This window comes from Rhinatrema bivittatum, chromosome 2, assembly GCF_901001135.1.
Source record: "Rhinatrema bivittatum chromosome 2, aRhiBiv1.1, whole genome shotgun sequence".
NCBI classification, from domain to species: domain Eukaryota; kingdom Metazoa; phylum Chordata; class Amphibia; order Gymnophiona; family Rhinatrematidae; genus Rhinatrema; species Rhinatrema bivittatum.
The window spans coordinates 131,977,211-132,003,439 of NC_042616.1; the positions used below are offsets into that span (position 1 = coordinate 131,977,211).

At 44.2% G+C, this 26,229-nt stretch overlaps 1 protein-coding gene across 1 annotated transcript in view; it reads right to left on the minus strand.

Annotated features, from left to right (window-relative positions):
- WAC (WW domain containing adaptor with coiled-coil) overlaps positions 1-26,229 on the minus strand; it is a 317,083-nt gene that overhangs the window by 216,499 nt on the left and 74,355 nt on the right. Inside the window, exons 5-6 of the mRNA XM_029588633.1 lie at positions 1,184-1,299; positions 988-1,100 (exon numbers count right to left, since the gene is read on the minus strand). Coding sequence (XP_029444493.1) covers positions 988-1,100; positions 1,184-1,299 — 229 coding nt within the window. The remainder of the gene's footprint in view (positions 1-987; positions 1,101-1,183; positions 1,300-26,229) is intronic.

Sequence of the window (26,229 nt, forward strand, 5' to 3'; positions counted from 1 at the left end):
AGAAAGCCAATGTCCTTAATAAGCCCCCCTTTTTTTTTTTTTTTTAAAGTATTTTATCATCCTAATTTCAAATGTTTTTTGTTCTTGTGTACTTATTCGATTTATATTCCTCCTTTCAGGCACGTCAAAGCAAAGTACATTCAGGTACTGTAGGATTTCCCTGTCCCCAGAGTGGCTTACAATCTAAAGGCTTGATTTACAAGGCTTCTCTCTCTTTCTGTGATCAGGGTATTGAAAAGGGACCTTAAAGAATACACAAGGGGGGCGGGGACGTGGAAAAAACTACACAGCAAATCTTGTGTCTTGCTATAGTACCAGTGCTAGGTAGTACTATGGAAATGAGGTATTTCAGCTCTACAGAGAACGAGAAGGCTGCTGCCACTAAGGTGACTACTGTTGGCAGACTTTCAGTCTCTGAAAAGGCATCCTCTCCAGCCCTAAGCCAGCAGGGGAACTTGCATCAATGGTGGCTGCAAGAATTTTGAATTAGTGAAACATACACAAAATAAATAAGATACATGCTGCCCCTCTCCTCCCCACAAGCCCTTTTGCAAAGACTCTTTGGGATCTCTTAGTGGTACAGTATGGAATCAAAGAAAGATGGCCCAGAAGGAACCCATGAATTTTAAATGGAGAAACAGCAAAAGTCAATCATCAAAAAAGGTAAAGCCCTACAAGTCGCTTTGGTCCATCCTAATTCACAATATACATTTTTGGCTATTTTAACAACAAATATCAGCATTTTAATCCAGCAGTTACACACAAGGTGAGAAATATTGCAGTTGACAAGTTAGTGAGAGAGGTCAGAGGCTTCTTGTTATAAATGGCAGAGGTGAAAAGCCATATCAAGATGCTGGAATGTTACTACTGCTAAAACAAGAATAAAAACAGTGGGGAATGCCATATAGTAAGATTCTGGCAAGACAATGAGCACGTACATCTAAAAGTATCTTAACCAAAAAAATGCATTAACAATTTAATACTTACTTCCACTGGTAAACCCACTAGTAGCTGTGGCTTGCATGGCCTCTCGTCTGTAATCCCTATCTTTTGGGAAACTGTTAATTGCCAGTTTACTTGATTCTTTTTGTCTCTGCTCTCTGAAAAAAAAAAAAGTGATAAATTAACATAAAAACCCAACCATGTACAGCATTTCTTTCATTTTAAAATGACATACATGTACCTTTCAAGCCATTCTTTTGGTTTTTCCCACTGTGAAACTTCTGTTCGGCAGTTGTAATAGTATTTTTTGCCAGAAGAGCTGATGTGCTCAGACCAGTCATCTGGAGGATCATAAGCCTTTGAATGCAAAAACAAAAATGCAATTAAATACTAGAAAAGTACCTAAAACAGCATCTAACAAGTATTTAAAACAAGATATTAACCTAGAAAATAGAAACACACAAAACATCCAACTGGCTAACAAACGCTTGCTAAAATTAGTGACTATATTTGAGGCCAGAGGTGAAAAGTGGAGACTACTACAGAATTAGTGAACTCACTGACACTTCTGGCCAAAGACAAATTTGCACCTATTTTTCATAAAGACTAACCCTTCACATTTTAAGCATAATTCCAACTAGAGAATAAAACTATATAATTGATGTCAATACTCAACATTGCAATATTAAAATCACACTGTCAAAAGTCTATTTTAGCTCACAATGAACAATTTTAAAACAAGTATGATTTAGTACACTAAAATACAAAAAGCATTTGCTTTTCAAACCAAAAATGCTTCCAAGTTCCAGACTGCCCAAACAGTTATAAAATAGCATTGAAAAGCAATTAGAACAAACAAATATCCTCAATCATTTGCAAACTCCACTCCTAATTTCCAGATATGCAATCAAATACAAATCATATGAGGCAACTGTTCCAGAGGGAATCGGTGATAGGACACAATCACTTGGGCACAATATGCTGTACTTTGTTCCTTTTACTTTTTGCACTCTTCCTCATACCATGCCCTTGCAAAGTGATTACATAAAGAATAAATGTTCCAAATTCAAAGATAAACAATTTAAGTAAAGACAGAGAAACAAAATATGACTGCAGAGAAGGCCCATCCAGTCTGCCCAGTTTCCTTTCTGTAGCAATACCACAGAACGCGGATGATCTCTGGCTTTCTTTTCACGTCTTTACGATTAAGAATAATCTGTACTTATTTAAAAATGTATATGCCGCCCCATTAGCAAAGCTATCAAAGTGATTTACAATAAAAAAACCCCCCAAAACATTCCAATCACACATAAAAACCAACACTATGACCCTAATTACTGCCAACACTCTACAACAACTCTGACCATATACACCACGCCTTCTTGAATTCTGTTACTGTTTTATCTCCACCTCTTCCACGATGAGGCTGTTTATTACACCCCTATCCTTTCTGTGAAGAAATATTTCCTTCCAAATGCTGTGTACCAAATGTCAAGCATGATCTAGAGCTCCATTCTTAAACATTGCTCTTATATTTGATAGCAAAAGCAGGATGCCCTTTTAGTTGGCAACATACACTGAAGATCTCTGGTTCTTTACTACTGAACAAAATCTCTAGTGCACACGTTCTCAATTCCTTCCCAGTCAGTTATCCAGCAAGAACACTAGGTTATAGTTCACTGAAAAACCTATTGCTCAGCCAAGAAACGGAGTGAAGTTATGTTCTTGTCTTTCTGGAAATGTTAACATAAGTTGCTGCCCTACTGGGTCAGACTGAGGGTCCATCAAGCCCAGCATCTTGTTTCCAACAGCGGTCAATCCAGGTTCCAACTACCTGGCAAGAACCCAAACATTAAGCAGATCCCATGCTACTGATGCAATTAATAGCAGTGGCTATTCCCTAAATCAACATGATTAATAGCAGTTAATGGACAGCTTCTCCAGGAACTTATCCAAACCTTTTTTAAACCCAGCTCCACTAGGTGCCCTAACCACATCCTCTGGCAATAAATTCCAGAGCTTAATTGTGTGTTGAGTGAAAAAGAATTTCCTCTGATTTCTTTTAAATGTGCTACTTGCTAACTTCATGGAGTGCCCCTAGTACTATTATTCGAAAGAGTAAATAACAGATTTACTGGTGAGCAGAGGGTCCCTCGGGCACTGGCTGCGTCAGGAGGGCACCCAAGAGGACGCTCGGACACTCGAGTAGGGGCGCCAGGATAGATGGCAGAGGCTCCAGCACTGGTATGGGGGCCGGTGGCGGAAGCAGCTCAAAAGGCTCCATAAAGCTCGGAAAACGCATTCTGTACCCTGCGGTCCAACTCCTCCTCGAAGTCCGGTGAGGACAGGACTGGTAGAGGGGAACGAGGCGTCACTGGTGCTTCCTCAGTTCTTTGAGGGGGCATGGTGCCCAGCAACGAATTCGGTGGGGAATGCCTGGGACTCCCGGGTTTATCGGAGGATGGGGCCTCTGTAGCATGGGATTGCCTCTGTGGCGGTATGGCAGCCGATGACACAGAACCGGAGCCGTGCGCCAACAGCAACTGGTGTCGATGCTTGCAGGATCCCCAAGGTGCTTGGCCTGGTCTTTCCTCAGTGCTGAGGCGGAGGATCCTGATGTCCTGGAAATCTGTGAGACCATGGGGTATCAGTCACCGGCCCCTCTGTCTGGTCAATGCCATCAGGGGTGTGGCAGGGGGAGTGTATCGAGTGGTTCCCCTTGACCCTGGCGTCGATGACGCCGACACAGGTCTGTATGGAGCAGATTTTTTTGATCCAAAAAGTTTCTCCATTTTGTCAAGGTGAGCATGACAGCCCTTGGGGATCGACTGTGTGTATATATATAAATGATCTGGAAAGGAATACGACGAGTGAGGTTATCAAATTTGCGGATGATACAAAATTATTCAGAGTAGTTAAATCACAGGCAGACTGTGATACATTACAGGAGGACCTTTGCAAGACTGGAAGATTGGGCATACAAATGGCAGATGAAATTTAATGTGGACAAGTGCAAGGTGTTGCACATAGGGAAAAATAACCCTTGCTGTAGTTACACGATGTTAGGTTCCATATTAGGAGCTACCACCCAGGAAAAAGATCTAGGCATCATAGTGGATAATACTTTAAAATCGTCGGCTCAGTGTGCTGCAGCAGTCAAAAAAGCAAATAGAATGTTAGGAATTATTAGGAAGGGAATGGTTAATAGAACAGAAAATGTCATAATGCCTCTGTATCGCTCCATGGTAAGACCACACCTTGAATACTGTGTACAATTCTGGTCGCCGCATCTCAAAAAAGATATAGTTGCGATGGAGAAGGTACAGAGAAGGGCAACCAAAATGATAAAGGGGATGGAACAGCTCCCCTATGAGGAAAGGCTGAAGAGGTTAGGGCTGTTTAGCTTGGAGAAGAGACGGCTGAGGGGGGATATGATAGAGGTCTTTAAGATCATGAGAGGTCTTGAACGAGTAGATGTGACTCTGTTATTTACACTTTCGAATAATAGAAGGACTAGGGGGCAATTCCATGAAGTTAGCAAGTAACACATTTAAGACTAATCGGAGAAAATTCTTTTTCACTCAACGCACAATAAAGCTCTGGAATTTGTTGCCAGAGAAGGTAGTTAGTGCAGTTAGTGTAGCTGGGTTCAAAAAAGGTTTGGATAAGTTCTTGGAGTAGAAGTCCATTAATGGCTATTAATCAATTTTACTTAGAACATAAGAACATAAGAAAATGCCATACTGGGTCAGACCAAGAGTCCATCAAGCCCAGCATCCCGTTTCCAACAGTGGCCAATCCAGAACATAAGAACCTGGCAAGTACCCAAAAACTAAGTCTATTCCATGTAACCATTGCTAATGGCAGTGGCTATTCTCTAAGTGAACTTAATAGCAGGTAATGGACTTTTCCTCCAAGAACTTATCCAATCCTTTTTTAAACACAGCTATACTAACTGCACTAACAACATTCTCTGGCAACAAATTCCAGAGTTTAATTGTGCGTTGAGTAAAAAAGAACTTTTTCCGATTAGTTTTAAATGTGCCCCATGCTAACTTCATGGAGTGCCCCCTAGTCTTTCTACTATCCGAAAGAGTAAATAACTGATTCACATCTACCCGTTCTAGAACTCTCATGATTTTTTTTTTTTTTGTTATTAAAGGTTTTTATTGAAACAACAGAATGAAACCTACAGATCGGACCATACAAGTAGAAAATGAAGTATACATAAGAAACTGCACAAAGCTGCAATCAGAGCCAGGAACAACTGTAGGTGAACATCACAGAATAGCAAAACCAAGTTGTTTATGTTTAATGAATATAGCACCCCACCGCCCCACCCCCCCTAGCTTCACAATGACAAAAGAAATTAGAAAAGCAGAGCATACATGGAGTCACACAAAAGCATAGATATGATCCTATGGGTTTCCCCCCGAGAGAGAAAAAAAAAATATGAAAAGCAAAGGGCCCCTACCGCTAACATAATATTTAAGGCAAAGGACCCCCCGGCCCCCCAGAAAGCCATTGTTGGTAAGGGTGCCAAATCGATGTAAAACGGGAGACTGTCTTATTGTTGAATGCTGTAATTTTGGATAATAAATAAATTTTCCGCACTCTGTTGTGAATGTCCTCTATCTTGGGAGTTCTGGTGTCTTTCCATAAACGTGCGATCTCACAGCGGCTGGCAGTAGAGACAAATTGAACTAACTGATTAGAATCCTGCGAAAGCCCAGTGGGTGCCAAGCCCAGCAGGGCCTGAGCAGGGGTGAGCGAGGGCAGACCCGGGAAAAGCTTGCTCAACCAGAGGGACACCTGCCTCCAAACTAAACTGACATGGGAGCAGGTCCACCACATATGATAAAACGTGCCCTCCTCCCCACAACCTCGCCAACAAGTATCAGGATATAAAGGCAAGAATTTATGTAACTGTGAGGGACATTTGTACCAGCGGTACAAGAGCTTATACGAGTTCTCAATAAGAGAAGCAGCAATATGTCCCCTGCCCAGCCGGTGAAAGACCGACTTCCAACGCTGAGGGGTCCAGCTAACCCGAAGATCTCGCTCCCAAGCCGTCTGGAAGGTGTAAAGAGGGGGATCCCGTACCAATAACATTTGATAAAGCCTTGACAGCATTTTGGGGCAACTATGCGCCCGCTCACAAAGTTTCTCAAAATCAGAGGGTTCCTGAGCGAGTGGAGTACTAAGCCCGGTGGCCTTAGCAAAATGCGCTAATTGCAAATAGGGGTACAACGCCGACTCAGGTAAGTCATAGGCTCGCTGAAGATCAGCAAAAGAGCGTAAAGCTGTAGAGCCCCAAACATGTCCACACGTCGTAATGCCCCGTCGTCTCCAGTCTAAAAAAATGGAGCTCTCACATCCCGGGAGAAAGGCCTTGTTGTAATATAAATGGGTACTGGCATGGTATTCCCTATTTCCCACCAGGGGAGCACCAAGGTGATGCCACAGGTGAAGCAGCATAAGTGTAGAGGGAGGCAACACCGCCCCCGGATTCACCGTCCAGGTGTGCTTAGGCTGCCAGATAAGGCTACTGAGCGGAACAGAGCCAAGAAGTTCCTGGTTAATAACAACCCACAGTTTCTGCCTACGGGATGATTGTAAATCCACCAGTTTTTTAAATTGAGCAGCACGATAGTAGCGGTTAAGATCCGGAACTCCCAGGCCACCTCTACCTTTAGGTTGTGTAAGTACTCTACAGGCTACCTGGGGTCGCCTGCCCGCCCAAATGAAAGCCATACACCTTCGCTGCCATTGTTTTAACATAGACATAGGGACCAACACGGGGAGTGTCTGAAAAAGATACAATAATTTCGGGAGGACATTCATTTTAAAGGCAGCCATTCTACCCAACCAAGATATCTGATATCGACTCCACTCCTCCATATCCTTTGCTAATTTAGTCCACAGCGGGGTATAGTTAATGGTAAGCAGATCTTGCGTTACACTAAGGTGAATGCCCAGATATTTAATTTGGGTTTTGGCCCATTTAAAGGGGGAACAACTCCTGAAGGAAATTGACCATGCGGGTATGTAAATTGATGTTAAGAACCTCTGATTTTTCCCAATTTACGGCAAAACCAGAGACCCTACCGAAAGCCTCCATCTCAGCAATAACAAAGTCGAGAGAGTCGGCTGGGTCTGAGAGCGTAAACAAAATGTCATCAGCATATAGGGATATCTTGGGAGACAAGGCGCCCATAGGTACCCCAGAAATGTCAGCATTGCCGCGTATGGAGATAGCAAATGGCTCAAGAAATAAAGCAAAGAGGAGGGGGGATAGCGGGCAACCCTGCCTAGTCCCCCTGCCCACATCAAAAGGAGCTGAGTAGCCTCCATTTACCTTTAAACATGCCCGGGGAGAGTGATAGAGCTGACCCAACCACTACAAATAAGAGGAGCCAAACCCCATATGCTCTAAAGTCTGAAAAAGATAAGGCCAGTGCACTCGGTCGAATGCCTTTTCAGCATCAATTGACAAAGCCACTGCCGGGATGTTGTGTGTTTGGGCATACCAGATAATGTCCAAAATTTTGTGAACATTATCCGCAGGAGTCCTCCCAGGAATAAAGCCAGCCTGATCGAGCCCCACCAAGTGAGAAATAAAACAATTCAGGCGGTTCGCCAAGATTTTTGCCAGTAACTTAACATAGATGTTCAATAAAGAAATGGGCCGATAAGAACCACAAACGGATGGGTCCCGGTCAGGTTTAAGTAATAGTGTAATGCCCGCCAAGTTGGCCTGGGCAGACAGGGACGACCCCGTTTTCAGGGAGTTGAAAAATTTCAACAATAGAGGGGCTAGGGCCGTAGCAAATAATTTATAAAACCGGGGAGTATACCCATCGAGGCCCGGGGATTTCCCCAGTTTGAGGGAGTCGATAGCGTCCTGAAGTTCCATAGCGGAGATGTCCCCATCTAAAAATTGTCGCTGGGCCGCCGTCAAGGTAGGGATGGGAAGCCGAGACAGGTATGCCTCAATCGAAGCTTCCTGTATATCAGGGTCGCCATGGTACAGAGCGGAGTAAAAACTTTGAAAGCAGCCCCGAATAGAGGCATTATCAGTAAGGAGCCCCCCAGAGGGATCCTTTATTTTTAAAATAGTGGCTTGTGCCTGCTTCCGTTTAAGGCTGTGGGCTAAGTAACGTCCAGCCTTGTTCCCACCCTCAAAAAATCGCTGTTGGGCCAATTCCAATTGATGGGCAATACGGGCAGAATCTAGGGCCATAATCTTATCCCGCAGCTCCTGGATGGACCCCCGCTGCATAGAGCCAACTCCGTCCCTCATATGAGCCCGCTCCAACTTGGACAAGGCCTTCAGTAACGTCTGGCGCTCCAGCTCCCGCTGTTGCTTAACAAAAGATGCTCTCGCAATACAGGAGCCTCGTAGGACACACTTTAAACACTCCCACAGGGTCCCAGCCCCCACCTCCCCGGTATCATTATGAAGGAGAAATTCACGAATTTCCCGAGTCAATTGCTGCTGAAAGCTACCATCTTCCAGGAGGGAATCATTTAGTCGCCAAAAACGCTGACCTACATCAGACGGGCCCATACGCAATTTAAACCAGATAGGCGCATGATCCGACCAAACTATAGGTTCAATATCAACCCCTGTTACCGCATTAAGTTTGGTCCGGTCAAGCATGAACATATCCAGGCGGGAATAGCTATTGTGCGAGGGTGAGAAGTAGGTATAGCTGCGGGAAGTAGGGAAGCGAGAGCGCCAGACATCCACCCCAGCCATAAGCGTAAGAATCCGTTTGAGCGCCTTCCTGGCCAGGGCAGGGTCAGAGCTAGAACCCGCTGAGGTATCAAAACGGGGATGAAGCGTCAAATTGAAATCCCCCCCCAAAATAACACTTCCCTCCGCATGATCCATTAACAGCTTGTACAATTTAGTATAAAACGCTTCTGAGAGGTAGGACCATACACCGAACAAAGTGTATAAGACTCCCCGCCCAGAACTACATTAAGGAGAAGGTAGCGGCCTAACGGGTCAGAAAGAATATTCCGGACCTCAAAGTGAATGTCTTTATGCACCAGGATTCCAGGCAGGTGTCGCCGCCGCCCAAAATTGATGGGGGTATTTTTCTGAGCGCAAGAGGCCCTCATAGCGCTGGCGTAGGTGAGTTTCCTGGACATAAATCACCTGGGCAGATAACCTGTCTATTTCCTGAAATAAGAGCTTCCGTTTCCTGCCTGAATTCAATCCCTTAACATTAAGGGAGAGGAAGGTAATTGAGGTCATAATCTTAATATCTCTGCACCTCCCCTCCCCCAATCCCACAGCCCAGCACCGAGAACCAAGAGTGCCGGCCCAGAAGAATCCAAGATCAAAACCCCAAACTCAGCCATACCCATGTAATAGCCCCGCAGTCCACTTAAATAGAGGGAACCCCTGGCCATACTGACTACCATATAACACTCTAAGAGCATGAAAGCCGGGCATTGTGAAGCTAAACCCCCCCCTCCCCCCCAGCAAATATCCTGGATGGTTCCACACCTTCCAGAGAAGAACACGGAGGAAGAAACCATGCCGGGGTGCGGAGTCTGCCCCCCCCCCCCCCCCGGAGCAATCAATTGATAATCATAAAGTCAGAATACACACTGTGACAACAGAATAAGTCCACCCCATGAAATAAGCGAACAGAGACGCTGAGGCACATCTGAAATGGCAGTCAGTTTCACGACAACTTAGTCAATAAGAGCCCTGAGAACTGGATGGGCCAGGCAATTCAGGTGAGGGTCCCAGATTCCCCGTGGTCGCTGGCTTTCCTCCGAAGCCGACGGCCTCCTTTGGTGACCCGTTGCCAGCATGGGGCGGCTGGTCTGGAGCCGGAAGCAGCCACCTCTTTAGATATCGGAATATCCGCAGTAATACCCACAGCTTTCAGGGCTGGCACCGCATCTTCCAGACTGTGAACTTTATAGGATTTCCCATCCACTTGGAACCAGAGGCCGAAGGGGAACAGCCATCTGTAACGTATGGAAGCACTGGCCAAAGCAGAGGTGACCGGTCACAGAGCCATTCGTTTGCGTAGGGTACTCGCCGCCAGATCTGCAAAAATGGAAATGTCATTCCCCTCCCAACTCCAAACACGCTGCTTCCTGGCCGCTGCAGCGATCCTCTCCTTATAAGCATAAGAGTGAAAACAGACTACAATGTCACGTACCCTGTTGCCGGACTTGGGTCCCAGGGACAGATGCGCTCGTTCGATCCCTGAATCCAAACGCAGGACCCTCGCTGCCGGTCTCCGAATTCCCAAGAAGCCAGAGGCATATTTTTTGAATAATAGAGACACAGTCCTGATAGTCCTCAGTTTCTGGCACACCTTTAAAACGAAGGTTACAGCGTCTGGTCCTGTTCTCCAAATCCTCGAGTTTGTCCTCCAAGGTCGTTTGTGCGGATTTTAATGCGGTCACCTCCAGCTGCTGCTGCTGCCAGCGCTCCTCGTGCTCATCCAAGCGAAGGTCCGCGTCATCCACACGGCGGCCCAAGGCCACGTTGTCCTCCCGCATTTCCTGCAGCTTTTCAGCGATTTCCGTTTTAAAGCCTTTAATATCGCGTCGCAGCTCCATAAACCAGGAGCGCATCTCGGATCAGAGGGGACGCTCTGGGTCCGGGAGGTCTTTGTCGGATTCCACGTGCTCCGGGTCCTCCTGCTCGACTGCCACCACCATTTTAGGGCCCTGGAGGTCCGGCACGTCTCCCCCTTTGCTGTATGAAAATTTTGCAAAGTCCACGGTTTTTTTTTTTTGCGCCATGGCCCCACAGCGTTCCGCTTCCCAAGCGCCCAAAAATTGCCGCGATTCGGGTGGGTGGCACGGTGTTTTTGTAGCGAAAAGTGCTCCGGGGCTGAGAGCTCCTCTAAGAAGCAGCCGGCATGGGAAGTGATGTCACTTCCTCTCCTAGAACTCTCATGATTTTAAACACCTCTATCATATCCCCCCTCAGTCGTCTCTTCTCCAAGCTGAAAAGTCCTAACCTCTTTAGTCTTTCCTTATAGGGGAGTTGTTCCATTCCCCTTATCATTTTGGTAGCCCTTCTCTGTACCTTCTCCATCGCAATTATATCTTTTTTGAGATGCGGCGACCAGAATTGTACACAGTATTCAAGGTGCGGTCTCACCATGGAGCGATACAGAGGCATTATGACATTTTCCGTTTTATTCATCATTCCTTTTCTAATAATTCCCAACATTCTGTTTGCTTTTTTGACTGCCGCAGCACACTGAACCGACGATTTCAATGTGTTATCCACTATGACACCTAGATCTCTTTCTTTGGTTGTAGCACCTAATATGGAACCCAACATTGTGTAATTATAGCATGGGTTATTTTTCCCTATATGCATCACCTTGCATTTATCCACATTAAATTTCATCTGCCGTTTGGATGCCCAATTTTCCAGTCTCACAAGGTCTTCCTGCAATTTATCACAATCTGCTTGTGATTTAACTACTCTGAACAATTTTGTGTCATCTGCAAATTTGATTATCTCACTCATCGTATTTCTTTCCAGATCATTTATAAATATATTGAATAGTAAGGGTCCCAATACCGATCCCTGAGGCACTCCACTGTCCACTCCCTTCCACTGAGAAAATTGCCCATTTAATCCTACTCTCTGTTTCCTGTCTTTTAGCCAGTTTGCAATCCACGAAAGGACATCGCCACCTATCCCATGACTTTTTACTTTTCCTAGAAGCCTCTCATGAGGAACTTTGTCAAACGCCTTCTGAAAATCCAAGTATACTATATCTACCGGTTCACCTTTATCCACATGTTTATTAACTCCTTCAAAAAAGTGAAGCAGATTTGTGAGGCAAGACTTGCCCTGGGTAAAGCCATGCTGACTTTGTTCCATTAAACCATATCTTTCTATATGTTCTGTGATTTTGATGTTTAGAACACTTTCCACTATTTTTCCTGGCACTGAAGTCAGGCTAACCGGTCTGTAGTTTCCCGGATCGCCCCTGGAGCCCTTTTTAAATATTGGGGTTACATTTGCTATCCTCCAGTCTTCAGGTACAATGGATTATTTTAATGATAAGTTACAAATTTTTACTAATAGGTCTGAAATTTCATTTTTTAGTTCCTTCAGAACTCTGGGGTGTATACCATCCGGTCCAGGTGATTTACTACTCTTCAGTTTGTCAATCAGGCCTACCACATCTTCTAGGTTCACCGTGATTTGATTCAGTACATCTGAATCATTACCCATGAAAACCTTCTCCATTACGGGTACCTCCCCAACATCCTCTTCAGTAAACACCGAAGCAAAGAAATCATTTAATCTTTCCGCAATGGCCTTATCTTCTCTAAGTGCCCCTTTAACCCCTCGATCATCTAACGGTCCAACTGACTCCCTCACAGGTTTCTGCTTCGGATATATTTTAAAAAGTTTTTACTGTGAGTTTTTGCCTCTACAGCCAACTTCTTTTCAAATTCTCTCTTAGCCTGTCTTATCAATGTCTTACATTTAACTTGCCAATGTTTATGCTTTATCCTATTTTCTTCTGTTGGATCCTTCTTCCAATTTTTGAATGAAGATCTTTTGGCTAAAATAGCTTCTTTCACCTCCCCTTTTAACCATGCCGGTAATCGTTTTGCCTTCTTTCCACCTTTCTTAATGTGTGGAATACATCTGGACTGTGCTTCTAGAATGGTATTTTTTAACAATGACCACGCCTCTTGGACATTTTTTACTTTTGTAGCTGCTCCTTTCAGTTTTTTTCTAACAATTTTTCTCATTTTATCAAAGTTTCCCTTTTGAAAGTTTAGCACGAGAGCCTTGGATTTGTACACTGTTCCTTTTCCAGTCATTAAATCAAATTTGATCATATTATGATCACTATTGCCAAGCAGCCCCACCACCGTTACCTCTCTCACCAAGTCCTGTGCTCCACTGAGAATTAGATCTAAAATTGCTCCCTCTCTCGTCGGTTCCTGAACCAATTGCTCCATAAAGCTATCATTTATTCCATCCAGGAACATTATCTCTCTAGTGTGACCCGATGATACATTTACCCAGTCTATATTGGGGTAATTCAAGTCTCCCATTATTACTGCACTACCAATTTGGTTAGCTTCCCTAATTTCTCTTAGCATTTCACTGTCCATCTCACCATCTTGACCAGGTGGACAGTAGTATACCCCTATCACTGTAGTCTTCCCTGACACACAAGGGATTTCTACCCATAAAGATTCAATTTTGTATTTAGTCTCATGCAGGATGTTTATCCTGTTGGACTCTATGCCATCCCGGACATAAAGCGCCACACCTCCTCCCGAGTGCTCCTCTCTGTCATTGCGATATAATTTGTACCCCGGTATAGCACTGTCCCATTGGTTATCCTCTTTCCACCATGTCTCTGAGATGCCAATTAAGTCTATGTCATCATTTACTGCTATACATTCTAATTCTCCCATCTTACTTCTTAGACTTCTGGCATTAGCATACAAACATTTCAAAGTTTGTTTTTTGTTTGTATTTTTATTCTGCTTTTTAATTGATAGGGATAAGTTAGAATTTTTTAGCTCAGGTGAGTTTTTAGTTACAGGCACTTGGACTACTTTTCTAATTATTGGAACCTCACTGTCGGGATGCCCTAATTCTAATGCATCATTAGTATCCTTTAAAGATACCTCTCTCCGAACCATGCGCTGCTGAGCGACTGTCGGCTTTCCCCTTTGTTCTAGTTTAAAAGCTGCTCTATCTCCTTTTTAAAGGTTAGCGCCAGCAGTCTGGTTCCACCCTGGTTAAGGTGGATCCCATCCCTTCGGAAGAGACTACCCCTTCCCCAAAAGGTTCCCCAGTTCCTAACAAAACTGAATCCCTCTTCCTTGCACCATCGTCTCACCCACGCATTGAGACTCCGGAGCTCTGCCTGCCTCTGGTGACCTGCGCGTGGAACAGGGAGCATTTCAGAGAATGCTACCCTGGAGGTTCTGGATTTAATCTTTCTACCTAAGAGCCTAAATTTGGCTTCCAGAACCTCCCTCCCACATTTTCCTATGTCGTTGGTGCCCATGTGTACCACGACAGCCGGCTCCTCCCCAGCACTGTCTAAAATCCTATCTAGGTGACGTGTGAGGTCCGCCACCTTCGCACCAGGTAGGCATGTTACCAGGCGATCCTCACGCCCACCAGCCACCTAGCTATCTACATTCCTAATAATCGAATCACCAACTATGACGGCCGACCTAACCCTTCCCTCCTGGGCAGTAGGCCTTGGGAAGATATCCTCAGTGCGAACGGGCAATGCATCACCCAGAGAGCAGGTCCTTGCTACAGGATCCTTTCCTGCTACACCTGGTTGGGGCTCTCCCATTATGAGACCTTCTTCCTCCAAGGCAGCACCGGGGCTGCCAGTCTGAAGTTGGGACTTGACTACTATGTCCCTGAAGGTCTCATCTATATACCTCTCTGTCTGCCTCAGCTCCTCCAGGTCTGCCACTCTAGCCTCCAGAGATCGGACTCGTTCTCTGAGAGCCAGGAGCTCTTTGCATCGCATGCACATGTACAACTTCTCACCGGTGGGTAAAAAATCATACATGTGACACTCGATGCAAAAGACTGGGAAGCCCCCCCTCTTAGGGAATAGCAACTGCTATTAATTGCATCAGTAGAATGGGTTCTTCTTAGTGTTTGGGTAATTGCCAGGTTCTTGTGGCCTGGTTTTTGGTCTCTGTTGGAAACAGGATGCTGGGCTTGATGGACCCTTGGTCTGTCCCAGCATGGCAATTTCTTATGTTCTTATGACTGATCACACAGTTGACACCCTCAGACATCATGTGCTGCCCCCAGGCAGAGGATGCAAACCTCATGCGGATCCGTGGTCCACGGGCACTGGGGACACTGGCAGAAGCCGGACGCCGCCGTGAAAAACAGCCGATGCACGGGGGCCACCCAGAAGTGGGATGCCGGGAAATGACAGAGAAGGAAGAAAAATGTTTACGTACCACACCGCGGAGGATACACAGATAATGAAGGGGGACCAGAAGATAGACCGGAGAAAAACTGCAAATTTACAGTGCAAAAAGGTACAATAAGCAGAGCTAAACCCCCCCACGAGGCAACTGTACTTCGAAAAAAAAAAAAGAGACTGAATGGGGACCTTTCGTGGATAGTGGCATGCTGGGCATGCTCAGTGCGCTTCATGAAACTCTGACATAAGTTTTCTGTGTTGAGCTCTATCTGATGATGTCACCTGTCTGTGAGGATTACCATCTTACTTGTCCAAAGAGAAATATATTACTTTCCAACCTTATTCACTGTGTCATAGTTGTTGAATTGTTAGATACACAAATAAAAATTCAGGTTTAATAAAATGCTTTTAACCATTATCTTTCTTTACTCAAATGCATAATTATCTTGTAATAATATCTAGTAACATCAATTAGAAAGCACAGTTCCTTACCTGTAAAAGATGTTCTCAGAGGACAGCAGGATGTTAGTCCTCACACATGAGTGACATTATCAGATGGCGCCCGATAACGGAAAACATGTCAAAGTTTCTAGAACTTTGACTAGGCACACTGAGCAGGCCCAGCATGCCCTATACCATGTGACCATGCGGGGTCCCTCTTCCGTCTCATAACGTAAAATTATGATAAAAAATTTAAAAAAAAATAATCAGTAGAAACCCAACTCTGCGAGGTGGCAGGTGGGTTTTGTGAGGACCAACATCCTCCTGTCCTTGGAGAACACCTGTTACAGGTAAGCAACTCTGCTTTCTCCGAGGGCAAGCAGGATGGTAGTCCTTACACATGGGTGAACCCTTAGCTACAGGCTGCTCCCCAACACAAAAAGGGGACCAACAGATACCTAAGTGCCAACGGGCACAAACCACTGGTGCTGTTGCTAACGGGGGGGGGGGGGGGGGGGGGAGGAGAGACAGCCTGAACCCAAACAACGGGCCCTAGGTTGGGAGAGTTGGGTTTCACACCACAAACAGGTTCCGGAGGACAGACTGGCTGAACCTAGCATCGTGAAGGCCAACCGTATCCAGATAATAGTAGATGTGAATGTGTGTAGAAACTCCATGCGGGAGCCTTGCAGATCTCCATGGGAACTGCTCTCAAGTGGGCCACCGATGCTTATATGGCTCTTACAGAATGAGCATTGACATGACCACCCAGATGCAGTCCTGCCTGGGCCTAACAGAAGGAGATGCAGTCTGTTAGCCAACCTGATAATGTCCGTTTGGCAATGCTCAACCTATTCTTATCAAAAGAAACAAAAAATTTGGGTGGAATGTCTATGGGCTTCTGTCTGCTCCAGGAAGAAGTCTAAGACTTGCTTGCAGTCCAAACTCACCTTGGTGTGAATGGGCCTGGAAAAGAAACTTGACAGGACCATAGACTGGTTAAGATGGAACTCCGTCACCACTTTAGGCAAGAACTTAAGAGTGCATATGGAAGACCACCCTGTCATGATAAAACTTAGTATAAGTTGGATAACTAATTAAAGGCCTGGAGTTCACTGACCCTGCACACTTAAGTGATCACTACAAAAATATGACCTTCCAGGTCAGGTACTTTAGGTCATAGGTACACAGCTGCTCAGAAAGCTTTCATCAGTTGAGCTAACACCATGTTGAGGTCCCAAGACACAGTGGGAGGCCTTAGGAAAGGCTTCAACTGAAGCAGGCCCCGCATGTAATGTACAACTCAGGGCTGTACAGAAATGGTCGTACCATCTCTACTGTGTTAGTATGCGCCAATCGCACAAAGATTAACTCTATCGGAGTTGGTTTTTAAGCCAGCCTCCGATACGCGTAGAAGGTAATCAAGCAGTTGTATGGGGCAGGAGAATGGATCTAGGGCTGCCTGCTCACACCACATGTAAAACCTCCTTCACTTCAGTCCATAGGACTTTCTAGTGGAAGGCTTTCTGGAAGCCACCAGGAACAGAGACATTCAAGCCCGTGCAGGATAAACCTATCGACATACAGACTGTGAGCAACAGGGCCTGGTTAAATAGTTGTATTTCTTATGGGCCGATACAGTAAAAATCGTGGGAGAGCGCCCGCTCTCCTGGCGTGCGCACAGGCCACTCTCCTGTGTGCGCGATTCAGTAAATTAATTTATTTAAATTAGGGCCCGCGGTAAAAAGAGGTGCTCGGGACATTAGCGCGTCCCTAGCGCCTCTTTTTGGACAGGAGCGGCGGCTGTCAGCGAGTTTGACAGCCGACGCTCAATTTTGCCGGCGTCTGTTCTCAAACCCACTGACAGCCATGGGTTCGGAAACAGGATGCCGGCAAAATTGAGCGTCCGTTTTCAACCTGCGGGCCCATTTAAAATTTTTTTTTTTAAATTTTTTTTAACTTTTGGGACCTCCGACTTAATATCGCCATGATATTAAGTCGGAAGGTGCACAGAAAAGCAGTTTTTACTACTTTTTTGTGCTCTTCCCCAGCACCAGCAGAAATTAACGCCTACCTTTGGCTTGGCTGCACATTTTACTTACTGTATCACGTGGGAATGACTAATAGGGCCATCAACATGCATTTGCATGTTGCGGGCGCTATTAGTCTCAGGGGGGTTGGACGCGTGTTTTCGACGGGGTAAAGCTAGCGCGTCAAAAACGCGCGTCCAACCCCCCCCCCTGAGGGTTGTGTGTTCCATAATACAGGTGTAACTTTGTGCGGGTTAGTTTGTGTGCATTATTGCAAATCCTGAGAGTCTGTTAGGTGCTATATTTCTCTTTCCATTTCTCCAGGTTCGCGCTGCATGCAGAGTGGCTTTTTTGGCTTTCCATTCCAGTTTCTGTCTCCATATTTATAATTTGTGGTTTTTCTGTACTTGGTGAAGGTCAGTTCTGGGTGTGTGACCAAGGTGAGGTATATAACTAGCAAATAGGCATTTGTATCAATCTTATTTGTTGTGTTTTCTCAATAGGATATGCATTAGTGGTAAATTACTGTCTTTTCATAAAGAAGGCTATTTTGCCTGGTAGTAAAAGGAGTTTGTTTTGCTTTTACTGGGATGTCATCAGAACCAGAATATCTTTTTTGTATGGTGAGTTGTGCAGGGTAATGCCCTAGATCTGCTCTGCACTCATTGCTGGGGATTGAGGGGATTCCTGTGGATGCAGAGTGCATGTATACATTTAGCCCCGTGATGGTCTGTCTAGACCAATGGTTCTCAACCAGTGTATCGCCAAGCACACGCAGGTGTGTCGCCACACTTCCCGGTCCCCCACTGACTCAGCTGCTCCCCCTACCCGAATGAAATAGGTCCTCTACCCGGACTTAAAATGCTGATAGCCTGGGCGGAACGCGGCAGGACAGCTGGAGTCTGCGGCACCAGCATGCTATCTTCTTCCCCCCCCCCCCCCCGCGGCTCAGAAGAGGAAGTGGTGAGCAGCAGGTGCATGCGCGGGAAGAACAGACCATGCCAGTGCGGGCAGCATCAGCCCGAAGAAAAGAGGGGTACGGCCTGAAAAATAAGCAGCGCAGCTCGGAGTAAAACAAGGAACAATGTCAATCCCCGTGGCCGATGGGACTCCTTTCTCCGCAAGGGCTGAAAGTGAAGGAGGTTGCTGCTGCCTTTAGGGTTGGAAGTGGAGGAGGCTGCTGCTAGTTCGGGGGGGGGGGGGGGGCAGAGTGCGTGAATGAGCAAGCATATGTGTGAGATCCTGTGTGAGTGAGACAGCTTGTATGTGAATGACTGAGAGCCTGTGTGTGTGAAAGAGTATGTTGTGTGATTGAGATCCTTTGGTGTGAGTGAGATCATGTGTACGTATGATTAAGAACCTGTGTATACAAGTAAGAGAGAAAGCATGTGTGCCTGTGTGTGATTGAGAGCTGGTTTTGGTGAGGGAGCATGTGAGTATGTGATTGAGAGCATGTGTGTAAATGAGAGAAAGAGAGCATGTGTGTAAGCATGTGAATGAGTGTTTGTGTGAGAAAAAAAAAAGACAGCATGTGTGTGATTGAAAGCCCGTGTGTGTAAGCATGAATAGACAGCCAGCATGTGTATAAATGTGTAATTAAGAGCCAAGCAAACTATCCCTCCTCCTGCTAATTCAAAACAATCTCAGGGCACCTGGATATCAAACGTTCCCAGGTATGCAGAGCAAACATTTTTTGTATCCTTATTTTTCATTATTGGGCCTTTATGTCTGCTATTTTGAAATATTTTATTGGTATCTAGAAAATTTTTATATGAGTTTCTAATTATTGGATATTCTACTCATCAGCTGTTTTGAAATAATCTGTTCTTTTTGTTAGTATGGTTTTGCTGCTGTTGATTTTATATTTCTTGATTTGTTTTATAAGGACTGGTGATGTTTTTTATTTTCCTTTGTTACACTGCATACAGAGACTCCGGCTTGTTGCGGTTTCCAATTCAGATTTTGTCTGCATGCTTCTAGTTATGCATTTTGGTCTATTTTTTGTTAGATGAGGGTCAGCACATGTGATTCACGTGAGGTTTACTGCTGGCGTGTAGTTTCTGTGTAGGGCTCTATAGTAGCCTGGCTTGTCCCATTTTCTTAACAGGAGGTGTATTGGTGTCTTAAGGCCTGGTGTAATATTTTCAGTGTTGCCTTTTCTTAGGCAAGGTGTTTACTGTTTGAGTACTGAAAATTGGTGCTCTTTTGGTGTGGGATGTTTACTATTTATGCAATTTCTGTTCACACAGAATACAAATTTTCCCTTGTGTCATTCTTAACAATAAAAATAATACTGGGCCTTTTTTTTTTCCGCCGTGAATTGTAAAGAGTGTGTCACACATGTGAGTGTGGTTTGCCAGGTGTGTCCGATGGGAAAAAGGTTGAGAACCACTGGTCTAGACAATAGTGGGATGTGAAGGTATGCACAGATGCACTTTGCAACGTGGTGCTGAGATGAGCCATTGCTCCCATTTATGAGCCTTGACAGCATCTAATCTGTAGGCCATCCAACATATGCATAGCAGTGCATGATATAGTCTACTAGCCAGCTAGATAGTTTGTTTGGTCACTGTCAATCCCCATCTTTTGGAATCAAAAGTCAAAAAGTTGAGAAGCTTGATGAAGTTGAGTCTCTCTCAAATAATCTAGGGCTTTTACAGTCCAAGCAACAGAAAGTTCTCTCTCCTCTGTGTGCAGGTGGCCTTGAGAAGAAAGTAGGCAGCACTATAACAAGGTTAATGTGGCATACAAACATTACTTTTGGAAGGAACTTTGTGCGAGTACACAGAACACAGTTAGTAGGAGACCAGAGTTTGCCCTTCACTTGCTCTTCAAGCCAAAATGATTGCCTCAAGGAACATCACTTTCTTCAAGGTTAAATAAGATGGCAGTCCTCACTCAAATGACTGCAGATGAAGGAGAGCATGGAAATTTGTAATCAAAGTTTATAGAAACTTTGAGCATGCCCTAATGGACATGTGCAGCTTGCTATACTGCCATGCAGGGACCCCTTCAATGTCATCTTTTCCAGAGTCCACAGATTGTAGTTTTCTCTCTCTCTCCTGCTGAGAAGAAACTTTTGACTTCCTGAAAAGGCAGGATTAGTCTCTCATGGGACCCTGTAGTCTAGCTTTGCTCCCTGTAGTAACCTAGGTAGGTTTTGTCAAATTTCTTTATAAGTTTCCTTTATGTTTTGTATGGCCAAGTCCCAGAGTGGATACAGTAAACCTCACACAGGTAAAGTAGTTCTATCAAAGGAGCATGAGAATAGTTTGTAAAGGTAGCTAAATATCAATCTTTCAACCAGTTACTATCAGAATAGCAATTTAATATACAGCAATTCTTAAGCAAAGTTTGTCCAAAACAATCCAAATGAATATTACATATTTCAATAGCAGAATTCAATACTGTGCTTATTACAGTATCATAATTTATAAACTGTTTTAGTCCTGCTGGCTTCTTCAGGAGGGATACAACTAAAGATACCATCAGTGTTACCATTTAAATTAAACAGTGCTATAACAACTCTTCTGATACTGTAATAAGCACAGGTGCTATTCTGACAGTACCTGATTGAAAAAGATTGATTTTTATCTACCTTTACAAAGTATACTCACACTACCGGTACTTTGAAGATAGAATTTATCTTTTTATGGCCATGTGGTGCACCAATATTGATGTATCGAGGCTGTTCTGTTCATATTTTTGACATTGAGTTATTTAATTTCACTGCACTTAATTTTTGCCCAATGCCTTCACCAGAGAACGCAGACAGTAGTTTCAATAAATGCATTCTGTGCTAAGATATTGTCTGTCATGGACCCTCACAACAGATGTGTCCTTTGCTTAGGAGACAACCATCACATCCAAGGGTCACCCTTTGCGCAATTATGACCCATAGGGGGAATCAATTTCAGTTTGAACTCGTAGAAAAGCATTTTGGGATGCCTAAGTCCAGCTCATTGGTATCAGAGACATCAACATTGAGGCTGCATCGAGCTCCAGGAAGCCCAGGGAGACAGACCATCATCTGTCCCTTCCCACCTGAAGACAGCAAACTGTTCAGCTTCTTTACTTCCAACATCCAGGAGTTCCAATGATGTGCATTGGGTGATTGCCAAGAACCTTCAGTCTATGCTGGAAGTGGGGACATTCTGGCAGCAACCTTGAATCTCTCGGAGTGGAAGAACTCATACTCTATATTTATTTTATTTATTTAAAAACTTTTCTATACCGTCGTATAGTAGAGCACCATCACAACGGTTTACAGTTAGGCACAAATATGTGGTTTCTAATTTATCCAAAGGGTGCCATTATTATACGGTTACATAGTTCGATAATATACTCTAAATGGGAAAGGGTGTGGTTACCATTTACTATTAACTGTCTTTATAATTTAATACTTAAATTGTGAGAAAATAACAAAAGTAAGCAATACTTACTTTTTCTTAGTGATTTCCTGCTTTGTGTATGTGTTATTCCGTTGCCTCACTGTGAAATGCTTTTTTGAAGAGCCATGTTTTTAAGCCTTTTTTGAAGAGTTTTATTTCTTTCATTAGTCTTAATTCTAGTGGTAATGTGTTCCATAATAAAGGTCCTGCCAAAGACTATATAGTCTTGGGAATTGTATCAATAGCCAAGGGTCTAGATATCAGCCATCAATACATCTCTGGTTTTCAAGGAAGACATGGCCTCCTCTCCAGCCGCCCAGCCATTTGACATCAGTAATCTCAGAAGAGGAGCTGGACAGAAAAATCCAGCAGGCCTTAGGCAGAAAGATGCCGAGCATTAAAGTCCCTGCAGACAGATACTCAACTGATACTGGACTCCATGAGAACACCTGTTGGATCTGTACAAATGCTGGTTGCCAAAGGCAAAGACACATCAGTGACAACCACACTGATGTTATTTCTAGCCCATCGGAGGAGCAAACTTCCCCCGAGATGCAGAAGTCTGTCAGGGTCTAGGAGCTGAACAGGGCCTCAGCACAGAGATTTGCTCTCTCTGTACCACCAGCCAAGATTAGAGTTCCAGAACTTTCAGGGCTAATTCTCTGTCTGCAAGACCATTCAGTGCACACAGCACTAACAATTAGCTTTCCGGTCAATGGCACTGCAGGTGTTTCAGTCTCACATTTCCTCAGGGCTGCTGGAATGTGTATGCTGATCAAGCCACCCGAGTCAAGGCAGCATCCAAAGCCTCTGCCTGAACCAGCACACAGGAAATTAGATCTCTGCAGAAAAGTGTCACAGGGCAGAACAATAAATTACAAAGCATTCAAAACCCATGTTTTGCCACAGTGATTATGACCAAGAGGCAGTTTGAGAACTATTTCAGATGAGACACAGCTGTAGGCTATGTTGGATCTAAGGGAATCTATAATTAAGATCCCAAGTGTACTGACGTCTTGAGGCTGACAAGGCCAGGACTACTGTAGCCAGAAAGAAATTTCTCTTTCTTCTATATAATTAAATAATGCAGAAACTGCTAAAGGCTGGACATGTGATAGACAGCTATGAAGCAAACGCATAGAAATAAGTTACTAGTTAGAACCAGTTGTTGTTTACTTCTTAAAAAGACAGGATTGCAAAGTTTAGCTGCACCTGTAATTAATGAATATTAATGAGCAAAGTACTGCCATTCTTTTTCTCAGCCAATCAGTGCGATGACAGTTCCTCTTTTTCTAGAGATATATAAAGAGGAATTAATAGGAGAGTACTAAAGCTGACATTTTATTGGTTAATTCTCAATGCCTTGCCTTATATGTAAGAAAGACTATTTAAGTCTGAATTGTAAGTGAAAAGTCAGGCTTTGCTACCTGACTTTCTTGGCAGTGAGGCTCTGGGCGCACATATCTTGAATAAAGGGAAGTGATTTGACCGCTATGAGATGGACTATGATTTGAATCTTTTTACAGTCTTATCAGGGGAAACAGGGGCCTCACATCTTACATCAGCTGACAGGAACAGAAGGGGAGAGCTTGTATAGCTGAAAAACAGAAATAGTTTCAGAAACAGTCTGAGTTCTGTAGCCCACTGTTAATAAACTACAACCAGGAAGACAGTCAGCAATCAGAGTCTGAGCTGATCTTATCAGGAATCATACATCTGACAGGTTCAGTGTTTGGATCTGCAAACCAGTTAAACGGGTTAGTGTTACCATGACATTCCTTTTCTTTTTTCCTGCCCGTTTTAATGCATTTAAAAAAAACTTTTTATATTCACTGTTCTGCCTTTAAAAAAAACCCAACCTTTTTAGTTTATTAGCAACCCAGATAAGCGAGTCATTTGGCAATCCCGGTGTATTTGGCTATTTGGTCAGTATTTTTCTGGGAATTTTAAGACCCTATAAAGGTAGCTTGTGGGTAGAGTACATGCCCAAAAACAAGTGGAAACCCAGTTGGGTGGGTGTTAAGGTTGCTAGGAAGAAAACGAGCAAGTGCAAGTAAGACCTGTGCAGCATTAGCTGGGTCCCTCAATTGGCCAAGGGTTTTATCCTGGATAGATATTTGGAGTACTGCAAGGGCATTACAGGGCAGAGGGTAAAAACAAAATTTGACAGTCAGCCTGGTGGCTCAATAGCAAGTACTGGGCACTTCCATGTGGAAGGACATAAGAACATAAGAAATTGCCATGCTGGGTCAGACCAAGGGTCCATCAAGCCCAGCATCCTGTTTCCAACAGAGGCCAAACCAGGCCACAAGAACCTGGCAATTACACAAACACCAAGAAGATCCCATGCTACTGATGCAAATAATAGCAGTGGCTATTCCCTAAGTAAACTTGATTAATAGTAGTTAATGGACTTCTCATCCAAGAACTTATCCAAACCTTTTTTGAACCCAGCTACACTAACCACATCCTCTGGCAAAAAATTTCAGAGCTTAATTGTGCGTTGAGTGAAAAAGAATTTTCTCCGATTAGTCTTAAATGTGTTACTTGCTAACTTCATGGAATGCCCCCTAGCCCTTCTATTATCCTAAAGTCTAAATAACCGATTCACATCTACTCGTTCAAGACCTCTCATGCTCTTAAAGACCTCTATCATATCTCCCCTCAGCCATCTCTTCTCCAAGCTGAACAGCCCTAACCTCTTCGGCTTTTCTTCATAGGGGAGCTGTTCCATCCCCTTTATCATTCTGGCTGCCCTTCTCTGTACCTTCTCCATCGCAACTATATTTTTTCGAGATGCGGTGACCAGAATTGTACACAGTATTCAAGGTGTGGTCTCACCATGGAGCGATAGAGGCATTATGATATTTTCCGTTTTATTAACCATTCCCTTCCTAATAATTCCTAACATTCTGTTTGCTTTTTTGACTGCTGCAGCACACTGAGCCGACAATTTTAGTTATACATGAGGAGATACCGGGCAGCCTCCTCCTCACCTGCTGGGCCCAAGTGGTTCAAAAGTGTGATTAAATAAATGAGTGGGTGAGTAAGGAGTCAGGGTGAGGAAGGGAACTCAGAAATGACATAGGCGGAGGGGACAAGAATAAACCTACCAGGAATCAGGATAGAGGGAGGGAGGGAATGATTTTGGGATGGGTGCAGGGAAGGGATGGAGGAAATGAACTGGGAATTTCAGGGAGAGGTAGGGACAGAGTGAACCCACTGGAGATTGTGGGTGGGGGAAGACAGGGACAGAAGGCAGTTAACTGGGGTTGGAGAAGAGGAGGGAGTAAACTGGGGAATCTCAATGGGAAGGGAGAGAGAAATTAGATGGGGCAAGAGTGAACAAGGGTGAGTGAGGGGGTTCATAGGAAGACTGAGAATGAACAAGAGTTTGTTGGGGGGAGGGAACCAGGATGATTAGGACATTAGGTGGAGAGAAGAAGTGACTTAGGGAGGGTGAGGCATCAAGGCTTTGGAAGGGGGGATAAGGGAAAGAGGGGATGGAGATGTGAGGGGGCAGACAGACAAAGACACTAACAGGTATGGGAGATTTGCTAACCAATGTAAGAACGGTTCTGTGTAATATTCTCTTTCATTGATGGTTTCTTTATGATAATACATTTATGTCTTATGTTCTTTGAAAGCATTTTTGAATTAGATCTGTTGATCATATTTTAAAGATATATGGCTACAAGTGTGGTTGTGTGCATTAACAGCTGTCTTTTTATGCCCTTAATGCAGAAAACGAAACATTGGCACAGTGTCGGGCAGTACTCACAGTTAAAAGATTTGAGCCGCAAGCAGTAAGTTAAGTGATTTTACTTCCATTACAAAAAATTATTTACTATAAAATGGACTTTTGTCTGACCAATGATTATAAGCCAGATGCGGTCCATTTGGAGATCATTTATTTCTGTTGGGTTACTCGGGCATCTTTGCGTGATAAGAACATAAGAAATTGCCATGCTGGGTCAGACTAAGGGTCCATCAAGCCCAGTATCCTGTTTCCAACAGAGGCCAAACCAGGCCACAAGAACCCGGCAATTACTAAAACAGTAAGAAAATCCCATGCTACTGATGCAATTAATAGCAGTGGCACATATTTACAACTACTTCCTTGGGTTAATTATTCATTTTTGGTATACTTCTCAGATTTGGGTTCTTGTTTGAAGAGCTATCAGTGTCAAGCAGAGCCTGATGATGTACTGCACATCACCTTTCTATTTTCCCCTCTTGTGCTGACAAGACAGCCACTGCATGTAAATGAGAAGGTACTTCAAACAGGGACTATTAACTGTGGCCAACAGAAACACGTGTCCCAAGTATAGAAATGATTTTAATACAGCAATTTTCAGATGAGTTTAAGTTACTGCATAACAGCACCTAAAGGCATAACTTCTCAACAAAACCTTCAAACTACTGCATTTGTTGACAGGAGCACAACTTCCAACCTTTATTAGTTCATATGGTTTG